The sequence below is a fragment of the Coregonus clupeaformis genome, chromosome 8 (genome assembly GCF_020615455.1).
Source record: "Coregonus clupeaformis isolate EN_2021a chromosome 8, ASM2061545v1, whole genome shotgun sequence".
NCBI classification, from domain to species: domain Eukaryota; kingdom Metazoa; phylum Chordata; class Actinopteri; order Salmoniformes; family Salmonidae; genus Coregonus; species Coregonus clupeaformis.
The window spans coordinates 54,829,806-54,847,484 of NC_059199.1; the positions used below are offsets into that span (position 1 = coordinate 54,829,806).

The window sequence follows — 17,679 nt, forward strand, 5'->3', positions numbered from 1 at the left end:
TTCATGTTCAATAAATACCAGGTTTGCATACCCATTCTTTCTTTAACATTTACTGTTTGATATCATTACTTGGAACATATTTCTTAGTTTCTACTTTCCTACCCCATGCTGTTTGAGAGCTCTGTCGGTGCTATGTATGTGTGCAGGCCGCATGTAATAAATAATAATGAACGAACAGCTTCGGGAATCCATCCGTTTTTTAAACCAATTATATAGCCTAGATAAAAAAAATAGCATTATTACAACAACAAACATTTTCACTGGCCCTAGCTGCCCACTGACGGGACGATCAACTTGGTTTCCAAAACCTCCCCTGTCTGTCGAGCCCTGACACAGACAGGGGCATTCCCGTGCTGTTGTTGTTTCTTCAGAAAGTTGGTTTATTTTTGGTCAATTGCACATTACTGTTTGAATAAATCATGATGATTAAAAAAACATGACCATATAAAACATTTTCACTGGCACCCTTGCAACCTATTAAAAATGAGTGTTGCACTGCCAAGTCAAACCGTCGCAAATTGGACTTTTTTTGGTCGCAGTATCGAACCCTGTGTGCATGTGTGCTGTGCTGTGCTGTGCTGTGTCTGTGTATGTTTGTGTGTGACTCCGCCGCCTCTCACGACCCCTCCACTGCACATAAACATTTACACTCACAAAGCCAGCCCCTCTCTCCGTCCAAACCTGTTTTATCCCAGAGCCCTGAAGGTGCAGCTAGCCAGCAAGGAGAAAGGCGCAATAATACAAGCGAATGCAGCTTGACAAACGGCACTGCGAGGGCGTCACGTAGCAGCCTACTGCAGCCTAAAATCGTTAAGTAAAACCTCCGGTATTTTATACAGACGACAATAATACTCGTTAATCTATATCGATGGCTTGATTTTATCCTATCTTCGGTCGGTGGGTTTCGGTAAAGGCACGGCCAGGGCTCGTGCCTTCGAGATGCACGGTGGCTCCTGCTGCCGCCAACCGCTGCAACACACCACGGAAACCGCCACCGGCCCGGTTCTATCATGGCTTTCAAACGGAGAGCGAGGTAAGAACACCGGGTTTGTGTTCAGTTGGGACCGATACGGGGCTTGCATTGCAATCCAAGCCGGCGGCGGAATCGGACAAGGGAGGTTGATAGATACAGGGCTTTCTGAGCTGAGATTGATATAGTGACACAGACAGCGGTGGTTGTTTTTTATGGTCGGGATACTGAAAGGAGAATCCTACCAAACTAAGGCCCCCTCGTCCTTGCGATAATGTCTCTTGCTTAGGCTATACCCTTCATTGAGCATTCCGTTTATATAATTTGTATTAGGGCGTCTCACAATGTAATTTATCTTAAGCATTTGCTTGCCTTGCCTTGCTTACTAGCAGGTCGACTCATCACCATGCTTGCTTGTGTGACAAACTGAAATCCGTGCTTTCGGTCTGTCTGTTACGATTTTGTGGTGTAGCTAGAAATATTAATTTTCAATCAGCAGTGTGCTGTTCTTGTCTGTGGTTATTGCATACAGCTTCGCCTCCTCTCAGCCCAAAAATCCCTTGTGCTTGATTGAACATCTGGGAACATTCAAGTATATTTCCCCACTCTTATCTTTTTTTTGTTTTTGTTTTTGCTTTTTGGTGGTAGATCAGCTTCAAAATTGCAGATAGATTGTAACTTCCATCAATGTAATTGTCTGCATCACCTCCAATCCCCCATGTTTTTTTTTTCTCGCAAATATATATATATATATATATATATATATATATATATATATACACATATACATACATACATATACACATACATACATATAAATACATATATATATATATACATATCCTTTAAAAAAATGTATTTCCCTTTATTACTTTCCAACCCCACGACCCCTTCCCTAATTGGAGTAAACCAGTGAACAACAACGCTTAGGCCTCTACTTCCAGCTTATACATACTATATATATTTTATGGACACAGTCAATTTTACAATAATTCTATTTTGTTTGTTTTTACTCCTGAACTTCCTCTACCCTCAACCTCTCCGATCATTTTCATGATGTCCATCCGGTTTGCTTCTAAATGCCATATCTTTCTAACAGTGCTCTTTCACAAAAGCTTTCAACCTATAACCTATATACTTATTATGGACACAGTATGCTTTACATTAGTTATCTTGTTGTTATTAGTTGTTGTTAGTTGTTATTAGTCCCATCCTTCAGCTCCATTCAACACCTCCCATCTATCTCTTAACACCATCCATATTGGATTTCTATTTGCCATATATTTTTCAAATGTACTGTGATGTTTCACAAAAGTTCTGAACCCTTCTATTCTCATTGTTTCTACAGATTGTAAATTGAAAATAAACATTTTTGCTAAAAGTATTATTATACAATTACATTATTGATCGATTGACTATGACTTTTCAGATCACCCAGTAGATCCCCACTCTATCTTTAGTTTTTATCATTATTTTATTATAACAATAAATACATGTATTGTAGCACACAGCAGAAGAGGTGAGGTTAATACTGTGACATAAACATTACAGTGGGGACAGTGGGCTAGAACTGTAGCAAGCTATCTAGCTGTTACTGTTGTGGCAGAAAGAGTCTGGTATTTGTTTGAATTCTTCATGCAAAATATCCAGTTGTGAACAGAGAGTCAGTGACAGGTTTGCACAGTACAGTGATATCATTACAGTATCGCTAAACCAATTCCTCCTATGATGACATATGATACTGTATTGAACCAGATACCCTATTTAGAAGTACTGTATAGGCCTACTTCCACGATTTTGCAAGAACTGTACCCCTGACAAATGGAGGAAAGTAAACAAACACATCAATAGAGAGTGACTAAACCGCGTGCACACACACACGAATTCACGAAATTCCCCTACCCTCTATAGACTTGTTGTTTAGGTCAATTATACCTTGTTCTGTTTACATACTCAGAGAATGTAGTCGCTGATACTGGTGTGTTTTGATGGTCATCACAACCCTCAAGTCATAATTGTTTGGTGACCCATGCAACTCTGCCTCTCTCACACTACTTTCCTTTATCTTTCTCCCTCCCTCCCTCCCTTCCCCTCTCTCTCCTTATTTCTCTGTCCCTCTTCCACTCCCCTCTATCTCTCCTCCCTTGCTCTTTCTACCCTCTCCTCTCCCCTTCTCCCCCCTCTCCTTCCTCTCCCACCCCACTCCAGGAGGATGTGGCTGGGGCCTACGTGGCTCTGAGCCTAACCCTTATATTAGTTTGGTGTGTTATATCATATTTGTTTGGTGACCCATGCAATTCTCTCTCTTTCTCCCACTCACACACGCACACACACACACACACACACAAGGGGGATGCGGCTGGGGCCCAGGTGGCTTTGGACCCTTAAATAAATAACAACAACAATAATGTAAGTCGCTTTGGATAAAAGCGTCTGCTAAATGGCATATTATTTATTATTATAATATTTATAATTCTCTCCCTCTCTCCAGGAGGATGCGGCTAGGGCTGGGGCGCTATCGGGTGGGGCCTATGTGGCTCTGGAAGGCCCTGCTGGTGTTCGTGGCTATCGCCTTCGCTGGACAGCTACTGGGGGTCATCTTCAACAAAAGGTCAGAGGTCCTCCACCCTAGCATGGTCCCAGATCAGTTTCTGCTGTCTTTGCAAACTCCTGTTTGACAATGAGCGTTGGAGTTGGCAAAAAAGCACAAACAGCTGTGGGATCAGGCTATACCCACTCTGGAGCTCTTTGTAACAACAACTTCTTGTTCTTGTTCTTCTTCTTCTGATTTCATTCCATTCTTCAATAGAGAATAGAATCAACTTCCCTATCCCAACCAGTATAGGGCCAACCAATACAGCAGTATGTTGTGTTCAGTCAACTTTGACCTGCAACTTGAGTAATTTGCTATTTGCACCTTTCTCTTTTTTTCATATTGCTTTCATCAGCAAAACAATGAAGTAGAAAAATACATTGTAGTAGCACCTACATTTTAGAGACTTACCATGTACTGTATGTTATGTCTTGGCTCATTAATAACCTCTAAAAGTCTAAGTTGTTAGGGGGTTATACTAAACTAACATATGGAATTGTTTTAAGATGATCATACCATGGATCATTTAGCTATTTGATTTAAATTTTAGGACCCCTTTAGGTATAAAAAAATATATTTATAAAATAAAATAAAATATTGAATTTGGCCTTTACTACTATAGCCCATAGAAACACATTGAATAACACATTCATAAATGGCAAAAAAGACAGTCAAAAAATAAATCATAAGGAACAAGGTTTTGAAGTGTCTGTCCTATATCTAGGAGATATAAGAGAGCTCAGGAAATTATTTTTTACACATATTTAACCCCTTATTTTTGTTGGCACAAAACTACCTCCATACTTCCATTCATTTGTATGGGTTACTTTCAGACGAGTCCCGTGACACTTGTGGGGGTTGTAGAGCAAAACGGAGAACACCATCATGTTGGTGAGAGTCTCATCTTTCCATAGAGTTTGTAGGCCAAACCGTTTGGACGCTACAGGCATCTTCGTGAGAAGGCCGATTTTCAGGATGTCTCATGGTCTGACAAACACTGCTGTAGCTCTGCCACCTTCCACCACAGATGCGAAGTCCGACATAGGCAGATGCGGTGGATTGTGACGCAGCCCATGCACATTTTAAAAAATGTAACTGTATTTGGAGAAATGACCTGGTCCCTGTTCTCTTCTAGAGTGACCCAACTGTTGTTTGGATATAAGTGTGTCCAGTAAATGACTACAGTATCTATATGGGTCTTTCTATAAACTAGGGTACCAGTGAGGATTTCCTACACAGGACAACTTGTTACAGATGTTGATAATTCATTGATAAACTATTTTTACCTGATTCTACTGCTTGCATCAGTTACCTGATGTGGAATAGAGTTCCATGTAGTCATGGCTCTATGTAGTACTGTGCGCCTCCCATAGTCTGTTCTGGAATTGGGGACTGTGAAGAGACCTCTGGTGGCATGTCTTGTGGGGTATGCATGGGTGTCCGAGCTGTGTGCTTGTATTTTAAACAGACAGCTCGGTACATTCAGCTTGTCAACACCTCTTACAAAAACAAGTAGTGATGAAGTCAATCTCTCTTCCACTTTGAGCCATGAGAGATTGACATGCATGTCATTAATGTTAGCTCTCCGTGTACTTTTAAGGGCCAGCCGTGCTGCCCTGTTCTGAGTCAACTGCAATTTTCCCAAGTCCCTCTTTGTGGCACCTGACCACACTACTGAACAGTAGTCTAGGTGCGACAAAACTAGGGCCTGTAGGACCTGCCTTGTTGATAGTGTTGTTAAGAAGGCAGAGCAGCGCTTTATTATGGACAGACTTCTCCCCATCTTAGCTACTGTTGTATTAATATGTTTTGGCCATGACAGTTTACAATCCAGGGTTACTCCAAGCAGTTTAGTCACCTCAACTTGCTCAATTTCCACATTATTCATTACGAGATATTGTTGAGGTTTAGTGAATGATTTGTCCCAAATACAATGCTTTTAGTTTTGGAAATATTTAGGACTAACTTATTCCTTGCTACCCATTCCGAAACTAACTGCAGCTCTTTGTTAAGTGTTGCAGTCATTTCAGTTGCTGTAGTAGCTGACGTGTATAGTGTGGAGTCATCCATATACATAGACACACTGGCTTTACTCAAAACCAGTGGCATGTCATTAGTAAAGATTGAAAAAGTAAGGGGCCTAAAAAGCTACCCTGGGGAATTCCTGATTCTACCTGGATTATGTTTGAGAGGCTTCCATTAAAGAACACCCCTGTGTTCTTTTAGACAAGTAACTCTTTATCCACATTATAGCAGGGGGTGTAAAGCCAAAACACATACGTTTTTCCAGCAGCAGACTATGATCGATAATGTCATAAGCTGCACTGAAGTCTAACAAGACAGCCCCCACAATCATTTTATCATAAAGTTCTCTCAGCCAATCATCAGTCATTTGTGTAAATGCTTGTTGAGTGTCCTTCCCTATAAGCGTGCTGAAAGTCTGTTGTCAATTTGTTTACTGTTGATGGACAACAATACATTTTTTACCTCTTCCACACTGACTTTACGGAATTCAAAAGTACAATTCTTGTCTTTCATAATTTGGACAGATATACTTGGATGTGTAGTGTCAGCATTTGTTGCTGGCATGTCATACCTAAGTTTGCTTATTTTGCCAATGAAAAAGTAATTAAAGTAGTTGGCAATATCAGTGGGTTTTGTGATGAATGAGCGATCTGATTCAATGAATGATGGAGCTGAGTTTGCCTTTTTCCCCTAAATTTCATTTAAGGTGCTCCAAAGCTTTTTACTATCGTTCTTTCTATCATTTATTTTTGTTTCATAGTATAGTTTATTTTTTATAAAGTTTAGTCACATGATTTCTTAATTTGCAGTACGTTTGCCAATCAGTTAGGCTGCCAGACTTATTTGCCATACCATTTGCCTCATCCCTCTCAACCATACAATTTTTCAATTCCTTATCAATCCAAGGGGATTTAACAGTTTTTTTACAGTCCTTTTCTTAATGGGTGCGTGCTTATTAGTAACTGGAATAAGCAATTTCATAAATGTTTAAAGTGCAACGTCTGGTTGCTCCTCATTACACACCACAGACCAGCAAATATTCTTTACATCATCAACATATGAATCACTACAGAACTTCTTGAATGACTTCTTATACACGATGTTAGGCCCAGCCTTTGGAACTTTGGTTTTCCTAGATATGGCTACTATATTGTGATCACTACATCCTATGGATTTGGATACTGCTTTAAAGCAAATTTCTGCAGCATTAGTAAAGATGGGATCAATACATGTTGATGATTTCATTCCTGTGCTGTTTGTAAATACCCTGGTAGGTTGACTGTCAACCTGAACCAGGTTGCAGGCACTGGTTACAGTTTGAAGTTTTTTCTTGAGTGGGCAGCTTGATGAGAGCCAGTCAATATTTAAATCACCCAGAAAATATACTTCTCTGTTGACATCACATACATCATCAAGCATTTCACACATATTATCCAGATACTGACTGTTAGCACTTGGTCTATAGCAGCTTCCCACAATAATGGGGTTTAGGTGAGGCCGATGAACCTGTAGCCATATTACTTCTACAGTATTTAACATGAGATTGTCTCTAAGCTTTACAGGAATGGGGTTCCGAATATAGACCGCAACACCGCCCCCGTTGGCATTTCTGTCTTTTCGGTAGCTGTTATAACCATGTATTGCTACCACTGTATCATCAAAGGTATTATCTAAGTTTCAGAGATAGTCAGAATATGAATGTCATCTGTTACAAGCAAGTTATTGACTTCGTGGACCTTGTTTCTCAGGCTGCACATGTTAATATGGGCTATTTTTAGCACTTTTCTGGGTTGCTTGATTGTTTTTAATGCTTTACTGGGAAGCTTTACGCAGTGGTCTAAGGCACTGCATTGCAGTGCTAGCTGTGCCACTAGAGATCCTGGTTCGAATCCAGGCTCTGTCGTAGCCGGCCGCGACCGGGAGACCCATGGGACGGCGCACAATTGGCCCAGCGTTGTCCAGGGTATGGGAGGGAATGGCCAGCAGGGATGTAGCTCAGTTGGTAGAGCATGGCGTTTGCAACGCCAGGGTTGTGGGTTCGATTCCCACGGGGGGGCCAGTATGAAAAAAACAAAATAGAAAATAATAATAATAATGTATGCACACACTAACTGTAAGTCGCTCTGGATAAGAGCGTCTGCTAAATGACTAGAATGTAAATGTAAAGCTTATCAGAAGTAGACTTGCTCATGTTATGTGCAGGGTGAGCTGCACACAGTGGTCTTCCTACTAGGGCACACCGCCTCAGTGCTAACAGTGTAACTCTGGTTCATAGGCTCATGATTACTGCATACAATAGCTGTAGGATCAACAGAGGTATTCAGGGCAATTAGGGGGACATCAATTAAGTTACTTACATATGTCTGCCAACGCCCCTAGGATAATGTACATTTGATGCTGCATTATGACGACTCATTGTCACAATGGTAGGGATTAACTGAGCTGGTCTTGGGTCTTTGATAAGTCATTGTTTCAACGCAGCCTTGAAATGCGTGGACAGAGTCCAGGAGCCAAGATGATTTGGATGGACTCCATCATTCCTGTAGAGTATCTTCTGTTTCCAGAAGGTGTCAAATGATCTATAAAAGTGATTCCAGCAGAGCTACAGTAATCTTTTAGCCAGATGTGTAATGCCAGTAACCTGCTGAATCTTTCACACACGCGGCCCAACGATGGTACTGGACCTGAAATGATTGGCCGTTTTTTGGAGTCTTTTAATGCTAAAATCAGTTCTTTAAAATCAATTTTCAGATGTTCCGAGCTAGCCCTCCTGATGTCGTTTGACCCCACATGGACTACGACAGCGTCAGCTCCCGGCATCTGTCGTAGAACAGTCGGAAGCAGCCTTGTGAGGTCCTGTACTCGTGCTCCTGGGTAGCACAGGGTTTTTGCATTGGGAACCGAGATGTTTCTCACCATAGAGCTGCTGGTGATGTTGAATGGGCCGGTCTCTCAGGCAGGCTCACGGTCTGATGAACGGTGGGAGCTCTGAGGATCTGAACCTGAGGTAGAAGCCACCGGAGAGGGAGACAGAACAGAGGATGAAGACGCAGGTACCTCTGGTTCCAATCTTGAATGGGAATCCCCTAAGGAAGAAGGCACCGGAACCTCTGGATCTAGGGCGGCAAAGCCGTTTCTGGTCTGTGTCAGGTCCGGGCTTAACATCTCCAAGGAGACCCCCGTTGCCAGAGGACGCTTTCTTCGACTTCCACGGCGAGTGACGTATCTCCATGGCTGGTTGGGAGACCCCTTCGCGATGGATCCCTGCTGAGCACCCGCCAGTCGGCTGTGGAGAGCTGACACGGCGGCGACACTTCCACCAGACCAGAGCGGCGTCCGGCTACTGGAGTGGAAGAAAAATAAAAAGTAGGCGGGCGTGGATTCCCCAGTAGCTTGTGTAGGTTTGCTACTTGCTTGCTAAGAGTAGCCACTTCGCCCCTGTAGTGCTCCGCAAGCAAGCAGTTGATACATTGAAAGTCAGCGCGGTCCACATTGTCCCGGAACAAAGCAAAGTAAACACAGCTCCTGTAGCGCTGGAAACGTTCAATAGCGACCTCAATTTGAGACCGCCGAGCCAGCTAGGCTAGCTGGGCTTCCGTGTCTCTCCCCCTATGAAGAATCTGGCAGGATCCAGGACAGACAGCAGCGCTCACAGCAGCTAAGCCCAACAGAGCCGCAGGATCCAAAATAAAATTAAAGTATATAAAAACACTGGCAGCTTTACAAAAACAACAATAAACCGAGGTCTCTCATTCAGCTTTTCGTTCAGCTTTCAGCATTCACCATCATCTGATCCAGGAAAGAATTTTCAGAATGACATCCAAGTGATGAACAGCTGTTGTGATAGTGCATGCGATGCTACAACAGCACAAGTGCTGGAAAAAAAGGTGTTCGCGAGGAATATTTTGGTGTCTCATTTGTTACGCCAGTGAAGCGAGTTGTGCATGGATTCACATTGGATCTAATATCCCAAGTGAATTGAGGTTGATCATCTGTTGTTGTCTGCTTGATTTACAGCAGGGTCTCGTTAGATTTAACAGAGAAAGCATCAAGGTCATGAGTTCATGTTTTCATATGTTTTTGTACCTCGGATTGGACACTGAGTCTACTGTGCGCAATTGTGTAGGATAGACTATTGGGCAACACCCAACTCTCTTCCTGTTAAATATTCTGGATATAATGACAACAATTTACATAGCCTAGTGGGCTTATTGACAATATGATCTGGTAATGAAATAACATAACAAATAAAGTTTGTTTTCCATGTTACACCTGCAACGTCAAACAGTGCAAGGGGCATGAATTTGGAGCTCAGAAATGTAAGTACTGGAATAGGCCTATCTTGAAAATCAGACATTTCCTCAATTTGGTGCTTGAAAGGTCCTTGTAATTATTGTAGCCAATTTATAAGTTCCCCTGCTCCCTTATAATTATCCGTAATTTCATTTTTAATCCGTTTTTGTGAGAGATGTGGCCACTTTCGTTTGTTTTCGCGGTTTCAATTGAAGGGTGTTGCGCTACTTTGTTGTGGTAAAACCATATGCGGTTCTTATGAGGATGACAACATCTAATGTTGGATTCAACTTGGCTTTCCATACAAATCCTTCCATTAAAAAAGGAACCTGGTTTTTGGTCACTTTCTCATTATAAAAACAGCAATGGTGAGATTAATGCTACCACTATTCATGGCTTTATTATGTGTGCCTGCATTGGCCACACAGTAAAATCGCTATTTAGTCAGGCAATGTCCACATTATTCTCACATATTTTAGAATGTAATAATAATTTGAATAAAACATGCATTTTTCTTAAAGTGGTAATGGCCTACTTTTAATTTTACATGTTTTGCTTTTTGGGGGGAGGGGTTCTATATTAGGCCCAAATGTACAATTATGTAAATTATACAATTGTATAACATTGAGGTCCTTGAAAATTACAATTAAGTGCTTGAAAAAGACCCTGAAAGTCCTTGAATTTGACTTACCAATGTCTGTATGAACCCTGCTTAAATAATTATTATTTTTATTTTTATTTCACCTTTATTTAACCAGGTAAGCCAGTTGAGAACAAGTTCTCATTTACAACTGTGACCTGGCCAAGATAAAGCAAAGCAGTGTGATAAAAACAACAACACAGAGTTACATATGGGGTAAAAAAAAACATAAAGTCAAAAATACAGCAGAAAATATATATACAGTATGTGCAAATGTAGCAAGTTATGGAGGTAAGGCAATAAATAGGCTATAGTGCAAAATAATTACAATTAGTATTAACACTGGAATAATAGATGTGCAAGAGATGATGTGCAAATAGAGATACTGGGGTGCAAATGAGCAAAATAAATAACAATATGGGGATGAGGTAGTTGGGTGGGCTAATTTCAGATGGGCTGTGTACAGGTGCAGTGATCGGTAAGGTGCTCTGACAACTGATGCTTAAAGTTAGTGAGGGAGATAAGAGTCTCCAGCCTGTATAGTCATAGGCCTATGTTGTTGTATAGGTGGAGTTATGGGCCAATTTGCATATATTCACATTTATTCCTCTAAGTACACATGTGGAACTGCATAAAAATCTTTTTTATTTTTGTTTCAAACCATTTTTAAATTATCATATTTTCCCCCTCCCCTCATGCAGCCTCCAGCAGGATAGGTCGCGGCCGCTGTTCTCGTCCGACGGCCAGGGCTCGTCTCTGGGCTCCTGTCGGCCCCACAGCCACGTTATGTTCCTGAAGACCCACAAGACAGCCAGCAGCACTGTTCTCAACATGCTTTACCGATACGGAGAGGTAGACTACTTTATCTTCAGTTTGGCTTTCCTTCAGCAAACCTCTTTTTGTGTTATATTGTACCATTTATTTTGTTTTTTTGAAAGCAGCTTCAAATCCATTGTCTTCTTCCTGTTCTTGTTGTTCTTCTTCTAGGAGAGGGATCTGTGCTTCGCCCTGCCTCTGGGGTACCAGTTTGGCTACCCCCTCCCCTTCAACGCACACAGGGTCAAAGGTTATAGAGGGCCCCACGTGGCCGAGTTCAGCATCATGGGAAACCACATGCGCTTCAACAAACCAGAGGTACGTGCTTTAAATTATTAATTGTGCATTTCTATATTTTCTTCCAATGTGTATTTATTGAGGTTTTTGAACAGCAAAGAATGTACTAACAAACAAACCAAAAACAGGGCAAGACACAAGATCAATTGTATTGTATTTTTTCCTATATTCATGTGTATGTGAGGACATTTTTTATTCTATATTTACACGTTGGCCTATTATTTATTGAGGAAACAAACAAAACCACAGCACAGAAGCATTCATTTTTTTTTTTTTTTACGTTAGCTTAACACATATTATTATTTGCATGGAGCTGATGATATCTTTTGTAGGTTTGGCAGGTTCCCTTGTGTTTTGTTAACTGCTTCTGTTGTTGGCAAAGAAAAGGACAGTGACAGTTGTAGGTGAACGTTTCAACAGGTTGGAGCAAGTATGTGGACACCTGCTCGTCGAACATCTCATTCCAAAATCCATCGGATTGCCAGATGGTGAAACTCGGTAGTGAGTGTTGCAACCGAGGACAGATGATTTTTACGCGCTACACGCTTCAGCACTCGGCGGTCCCGTTCTGTGAGCTTGTGTGGCCTACCAATTCGCGGCTGAGCCGTTGTTGCTCCTAGATGTTTCCACTTCACAATAACAGCACTTACAGTTGACCGGGGCAGCTGTAGCAGGGCAGAAATTTGATGAACTGACTTGTTGGAAAGGTGGTATCCTATGACGATGCCATGTTTAAAGTCACTGAGCTCTTCAGTAAGGCCATTCTACTGCCAATGTTTGTCTATTGAGATTACATGACTGTGCTCGATTTCATACACCTGTCAGCAACGGGTGTGGCTGAAATAGCCAAATCCACTCATTTTAATGGGTGTCCACATACTTTTGTATATATAGTGTATCTTAGAATCATCACTGACGGCGCATACGGTGTGTGTATGTGTCAACCAGCTTCATGAGGAATACTTTTCCAACAGTCTTGAAGGAGTTCCAACATATGCTGAGCACTTGTTGGCTGCTTTTTCTTCACTCTGCGGTCCAACTCATCCCAAACCATCTCAATTGGGTTGAGGTCGGGTGATTGTGGAGGCCAGGTCTACTGCCATGTGCGCATTGCTGCGCTTATAAAGTGAAGAAATAGCCTAATAGTTTATCAACATTTTAAGCTAAACGTTCTGATCTGTTGCGTCAGCCACATTGCGTATTTTTTTATTTTTTATGCTAGTGTTTGTATTAATTTGGGATCTATTGCATCCCACAACTGTCCCAGACTATGTTTGGAATATTTATTTCTCACACAGAATAGAATAGGTCAACAACTAAATTACATTAATAACTCTAAATTAAGCATATAGGAGTACGTATTTCTTTGTTAACCGCTCAACACAGAATAGCCGCGTGTGCGCACTCCCTCAAATCGTTTGGAGAAAATATGTATATTTTATTCAGCTTTGTTCAATTGTATTCTTCATACTATAAAATAATGCCACGGAATTCTAAGCAAATCTTGTCTGCTAAATGAACTAGTGTAGCCCACAGCCATTTGGCATAGCCGCATAAGGACAACTCAGAGTATGCTATTGTGTTCTTCTGAAATAGACTGTATTTTCTTCATATCATACTTCTTTAGACCTGTCTAAAATAGATAATGGATTTATTGTGAAGTTGTAGGCTATATTACATGGATTTATTTGACTTTTTTAAATGTAGATGTTATAAAGGTCAGCATCAGTGGCTTGTAGGCTATGTGTGGAAGGCAGGAGATGCTAAATGTGTTTATGTTAATTAACAGTCAATTACCGTGAGGCCGACAGTTATTTGCTTGACAATCACCGGCTGACGAAATTTCATGACCACCATAGCCCTATGTGTGACTCATTACTTTTACATTAGTGAGCACCATTAGGCAGCACCTAACTTCATATGATGTCCGTTCTTTAGTTCATTATTTCATTTTTTACATCCAGCAAACAGTTTATTTTCAATGTTTTTAATTATACAGTGTACAGGGTCATTTCAAGTAATTCAAACCGTTTGACTCTGGCTTCCATCACTCCTTTTCTTTCCCCATGACCTTTGACCCTTACGCTAACCTCTGACCTCTTCTTCTGTGGTCCTCCAGGTAGAGAAGGTGATGCCAGTGGACACCTTCTACTTCTCTATCATGCGTGACCCTGTAGCGCTGGCCGAGTCATCCTACGCCTATTACAAAGCTGTCGCCCCCGCCTTCAAGAAGGCCAAAGGTACATCATGTAGCCAATCTAGCCTACTGTTTAATGCTCGTGCATGTCTGCTGTTCTGTTACTTTTTGGGCCGGATTCCTGGACACAGGTTAAACCTAGTCCAGGAATCAAAATAACTTTCATTGGAGATTCTCCATTGAGCATGCATTTTACATTCAGGAGTAGGCTTAATCTGTCTGGGAAATCAGTTATTTGTATATATTGAGGTTGTATGCTGCAAAATGAATTGCCTCATTGAGGACAATAACGTTTTCTTAATCTAATTTTAATGTAATCTCTAATCTAATTTTAACTTTAATCTAATCTGACAGGCCTGGGAGACTTTGCCGACAACCCCAGGAAGTACTACGACCCTCGTCTCCGTAACAACCACTACGCCCGCAACCTGCTCTGGTTCGACTTCGGCCTGGACCACAACGCCAACTTCTCGACCACACTGGCTCGACGTGGCGAAGCAGCTGTCCGACGCGCCTTCAAACTCATCTTGGTCTCTGAGCACTTTGACCAATCCATGGTATATATACTATTATAATATATAATAATAAATGCTATTTAGCAGACGCTTTTAGCTTTTATCCATAGGTGGACCTGATCCTAGATCAGCACTCTTACTCTGAGACCCTTTATAAATACAGGTCCTGGGATCAGTTTTTCCTTTTAGATACAGCGAATAAGATTACATGCACGGACAAGGTGGACCTGATCTACGCTTTATGAATACAGGTCCTGGGGCCATATGTATCAAGCGTCTCAGGGTAGGAGTGCTGATCTAGGATACATTTTGCCTTAGTGAATAAGATTACCTGATCCTAGATCAGCATTCTTACTCTGAGAAGCTTTATGAATGTGCTGACCTAGGATAGGTTTTGCCTTTTCGATACAGTGAAGACGATTTAATGGACAAGGTGGACCTGATCCTAGATCAGCACTCTCTTACCTACGCTTTATGAATACAGGTCCTGCTCCGTCACGCCCTCTGCTGGCCGCTGGACGCCGTCGTCTCCTTCAGCCTCAACGCCCGCCAGCAGAAGCCCAGCGGAGGCAGCTCCTGGGTGGGTAAAGCGGCTGCTGCGCAGCCCCCTGCCCTGGCTCTCACAGACGACCAACGTCTAAAGCTCCGCGAGTGGAACGCCTTGGACTGGCACCTCTACCAGGCCTTCAACCGCTCCTTCTGGAACGAGGTGGATCGCTTCGGGAGAACCAGGATGGACCAGGAGGTCGCCCTTCTCCGGACCCGCCGGGAGGTGCTGGCCCGGGCCTGCCTGAGGGACGGCGGGAGACCTGTGGAGGCCAGCCGCATCCGCGACAAGACCATCAGGCCCTTCCAGAGCGGCTTGGTGAAGATCCTGGGATATGAGCTCCAGCCTGGGCTGGACAACGCTACCCATCAGGCCTGTCTGAGGATGATCAGGCCGGAGATCCAGTATAAAGACCTGCTAGACGCCAGGCAGTTCCCCAGGGCTGCTCCCCAGGCTGCCCAAGCTCAGGCCCCGGCTATCCCTGCTGGGGGAGCCTACGTGAGGAAAGACCCTTCCTCCCAACTCAGGACAGGAGAGCTGGGGGTGGGGGAAGGAGGAGGAGTAGGAGTGAGGACGGGGGAGGACGGGAGTCGGTTATCTCGTAGTAATAATAATAATAACCAGACATTGCTGCGAGGAGGAGGAGGAGGGAAAGGGAGGATAAGATAGTTTTCCATCCAGAATTCACTGCCTTGAGAGAATGGAGAAGACAAAAACCCTGACTGAGCCTGTGTATTCTTACTCAAGCACTTGTTGAGTATTTCTATTACTAAAGTACTCAAGAGACTTGTTGGAAAAAATACCCATTCTTCCTCCAACCCTGCTGCACCTCTACTTTACTGTACATTCTCTTTCTTCTGGCTGAACTTACGACTGGTTATGACTATTTCATGTTCATATGGACTTTATGAATGCTGTGGCTGTTTTTCAATGGGACTTGAAATGGAATTGCATTGCATTCAGTGGGCCAGATGTCGTTCAAAACGTCTGCTTCTCTGATCGAGAGAGAAAGTTACATTTGGTGGTCCAACTGCTACGTTCAACATAGTCTCCTGCACGATCGAGAACTAAGCCAGTCGGTTTTTGTTTTTAGAATAATAACTAGGCTATTACCTTTCTTGAACACTAACACAGATGGCCTATATGATATGACAGCAGCCAGCAGCCAGGCAGTCAGACATAGCTACATATGGGAGAGGAAGGATTCCCAACTGATGTGAGTTGCATGTTCTGACTGAGAATAGGAATAGGAATGGACTCCATCCCTTTGAACGCAGTGTGTCCGGTGTAGAAAACCATATGAAGCAGTAGAGGCTGGTGAGGGGAGGACGGCTCATAATGGCTGGAATGCAATGAAAGCAACAGTATCAAACACATGATACCGTTCTATTCATTCCGTTCACCAGCCTCCACTGTTACGAAGCCAGCATTGGAGAGCAGTGAATCTCAGAATAGGCCTAACTGTGATGTATCCAAGATGGGAGTTAGGAGAGAAAACTCTTAAGTTAACCCATGGTACTTTGATAGGAATGGAAGTGTACAGCAGTAATGTACTGTATCTGAACTGAAGCAATGTGGTTGAATGGATAGCTAGCATGTCTGACTTTGAACCTTTTAGTGTGGCTTTCAATAGATACAGTAATATTGGATACACAGTGTTTCCCTGACTCAATGCGGGTGTTAAATGCGAGCTACACAGCAAATGGGCCAGTGTTACTTAGTGTTGATTTTTCAGTGTAACATTTCTAGTGTTGATTCAGATGTTAAATTAACTCGGTAAGTGTTACATTAACACTGTTTGGTGTAAAATAACCCCAGTGTTGGTGTTAATAACCAGTGTTAAACTAAAACCACATCCATCATAATCATATTTCTGATATCTTTGTCTTCCTAACCCAGCAGTCATTCTGAATGCAGGTTGCAGGTAAATAAGAAATTCAAATGTTGGATATACCAATCTGGCTGGATTCCAATAGGAATTACACATCACTTTGCAAGCCATCATAATGTGACTTGCAGGCCTGAAAACCATGAGTTTCAGGCCACTGTATCAGGGTAAAACAAGGCCCTCAAAATAAGGCCTTATTAAATACTTTTTGTATTGTGTTAAATAATGTAATTTTAATGATAACATATTCGCTTAGGATCTCACTAAATGGATGAATGCAACAACCATGTCTCTGTCACTAACAAATACAGTTATAGGTGGTAAAACTACAATTCACTCAAAAGGCAAGGCACTCTGGGAAATATGCAAATAAGGCTGTACACTAAGCAGTGTGCTAATTTAACACTGAAAAATGTGGACCTGTATAGACACTGGACGAGTGGCCTCATATGAATTCATGGATTTGAGGGTTAAGCTATCATTCAAATGAAAGCCAACCCCTGTTGCTATTTAGAAATCAATGTGAGGTGGTGATTCACTGAAATGATCCAGTCCAAAAAGTGCTGTTTCCTTTTCCTTATTGGCCAATGGCTATCTACCGAAATAATCTTCTCACAGAGATATACGTTGATAAATGGCTGCGAAAAGTTGTTATCTATCGACAGATATATGTAGTATACCCAAGTTCATTGAGGTTTGTCTGTTAGAAAAGCGCAAACAGTACATGTCGCCGCGGTTATTGTCCCAGTTCCATTGATTTCAAAACAATATCGATGTGAGTGATTAATTTGCGCGTGATATTGAGTACAGTAAAACAAGCTCATCAATTCCAGTCTTGAGTGACCGCTTGGTAAATGTTGGCCTGTGTGCAGTTTATAAGGTACTTATTTAGCAAAAT

General features: G+C 42.1%; 1 protein-coding gene across 2 annotated transcripts in view; it reads left to right on the forward strand.

Moving 5' to 3' along the window:
- Positions 1-16,752, forward strand: part of gal3st4 (galactose-3-O-sulfotransferase 4) — a 51,355-nt gene extending 34,603 nt beyond the window's left edge. The window contains exons 1-7 of one of the 2 annotated variants that reach the window (XM_041882691.2): positions 671-1,033; positions 3,462-3,581; positions 11,223-11,373; positions 11,509-11,655; positions 13,754-13,874; positions 14,186-14,388; positions 14,831-16,752. In XM_041882691.2, the coding sequence (XP_041738625.2) occupies positions 1,011-1,033; positions 3,462-3,581; positions 11,223-11,373; positions 11,509-11,655; positions 13,754-13,874; positions 14,186-14,388; positions 14,831-15,562 (1,497 nt within the window). In that variant the 5' untranslated portion in view covers positions 671-1,010 and the 3' untranslated portion in view covers positions 15,563-16,752. Of the gene's footprint in view, positions 1-670; positions 1,034-3,461; positions 3,582-11,222; positions 11,374-11,508; positions 11,656-13,753; positions 13,875-14,185; positions 14,389-14,830 lie in introns of those variants that run through there. The other variant, XM_041882692.2, reaches the window with a different exon arrangement.
- The last annotated feature ends 927 nt before the right edge of the window (positions 16,753-17,679 follow it).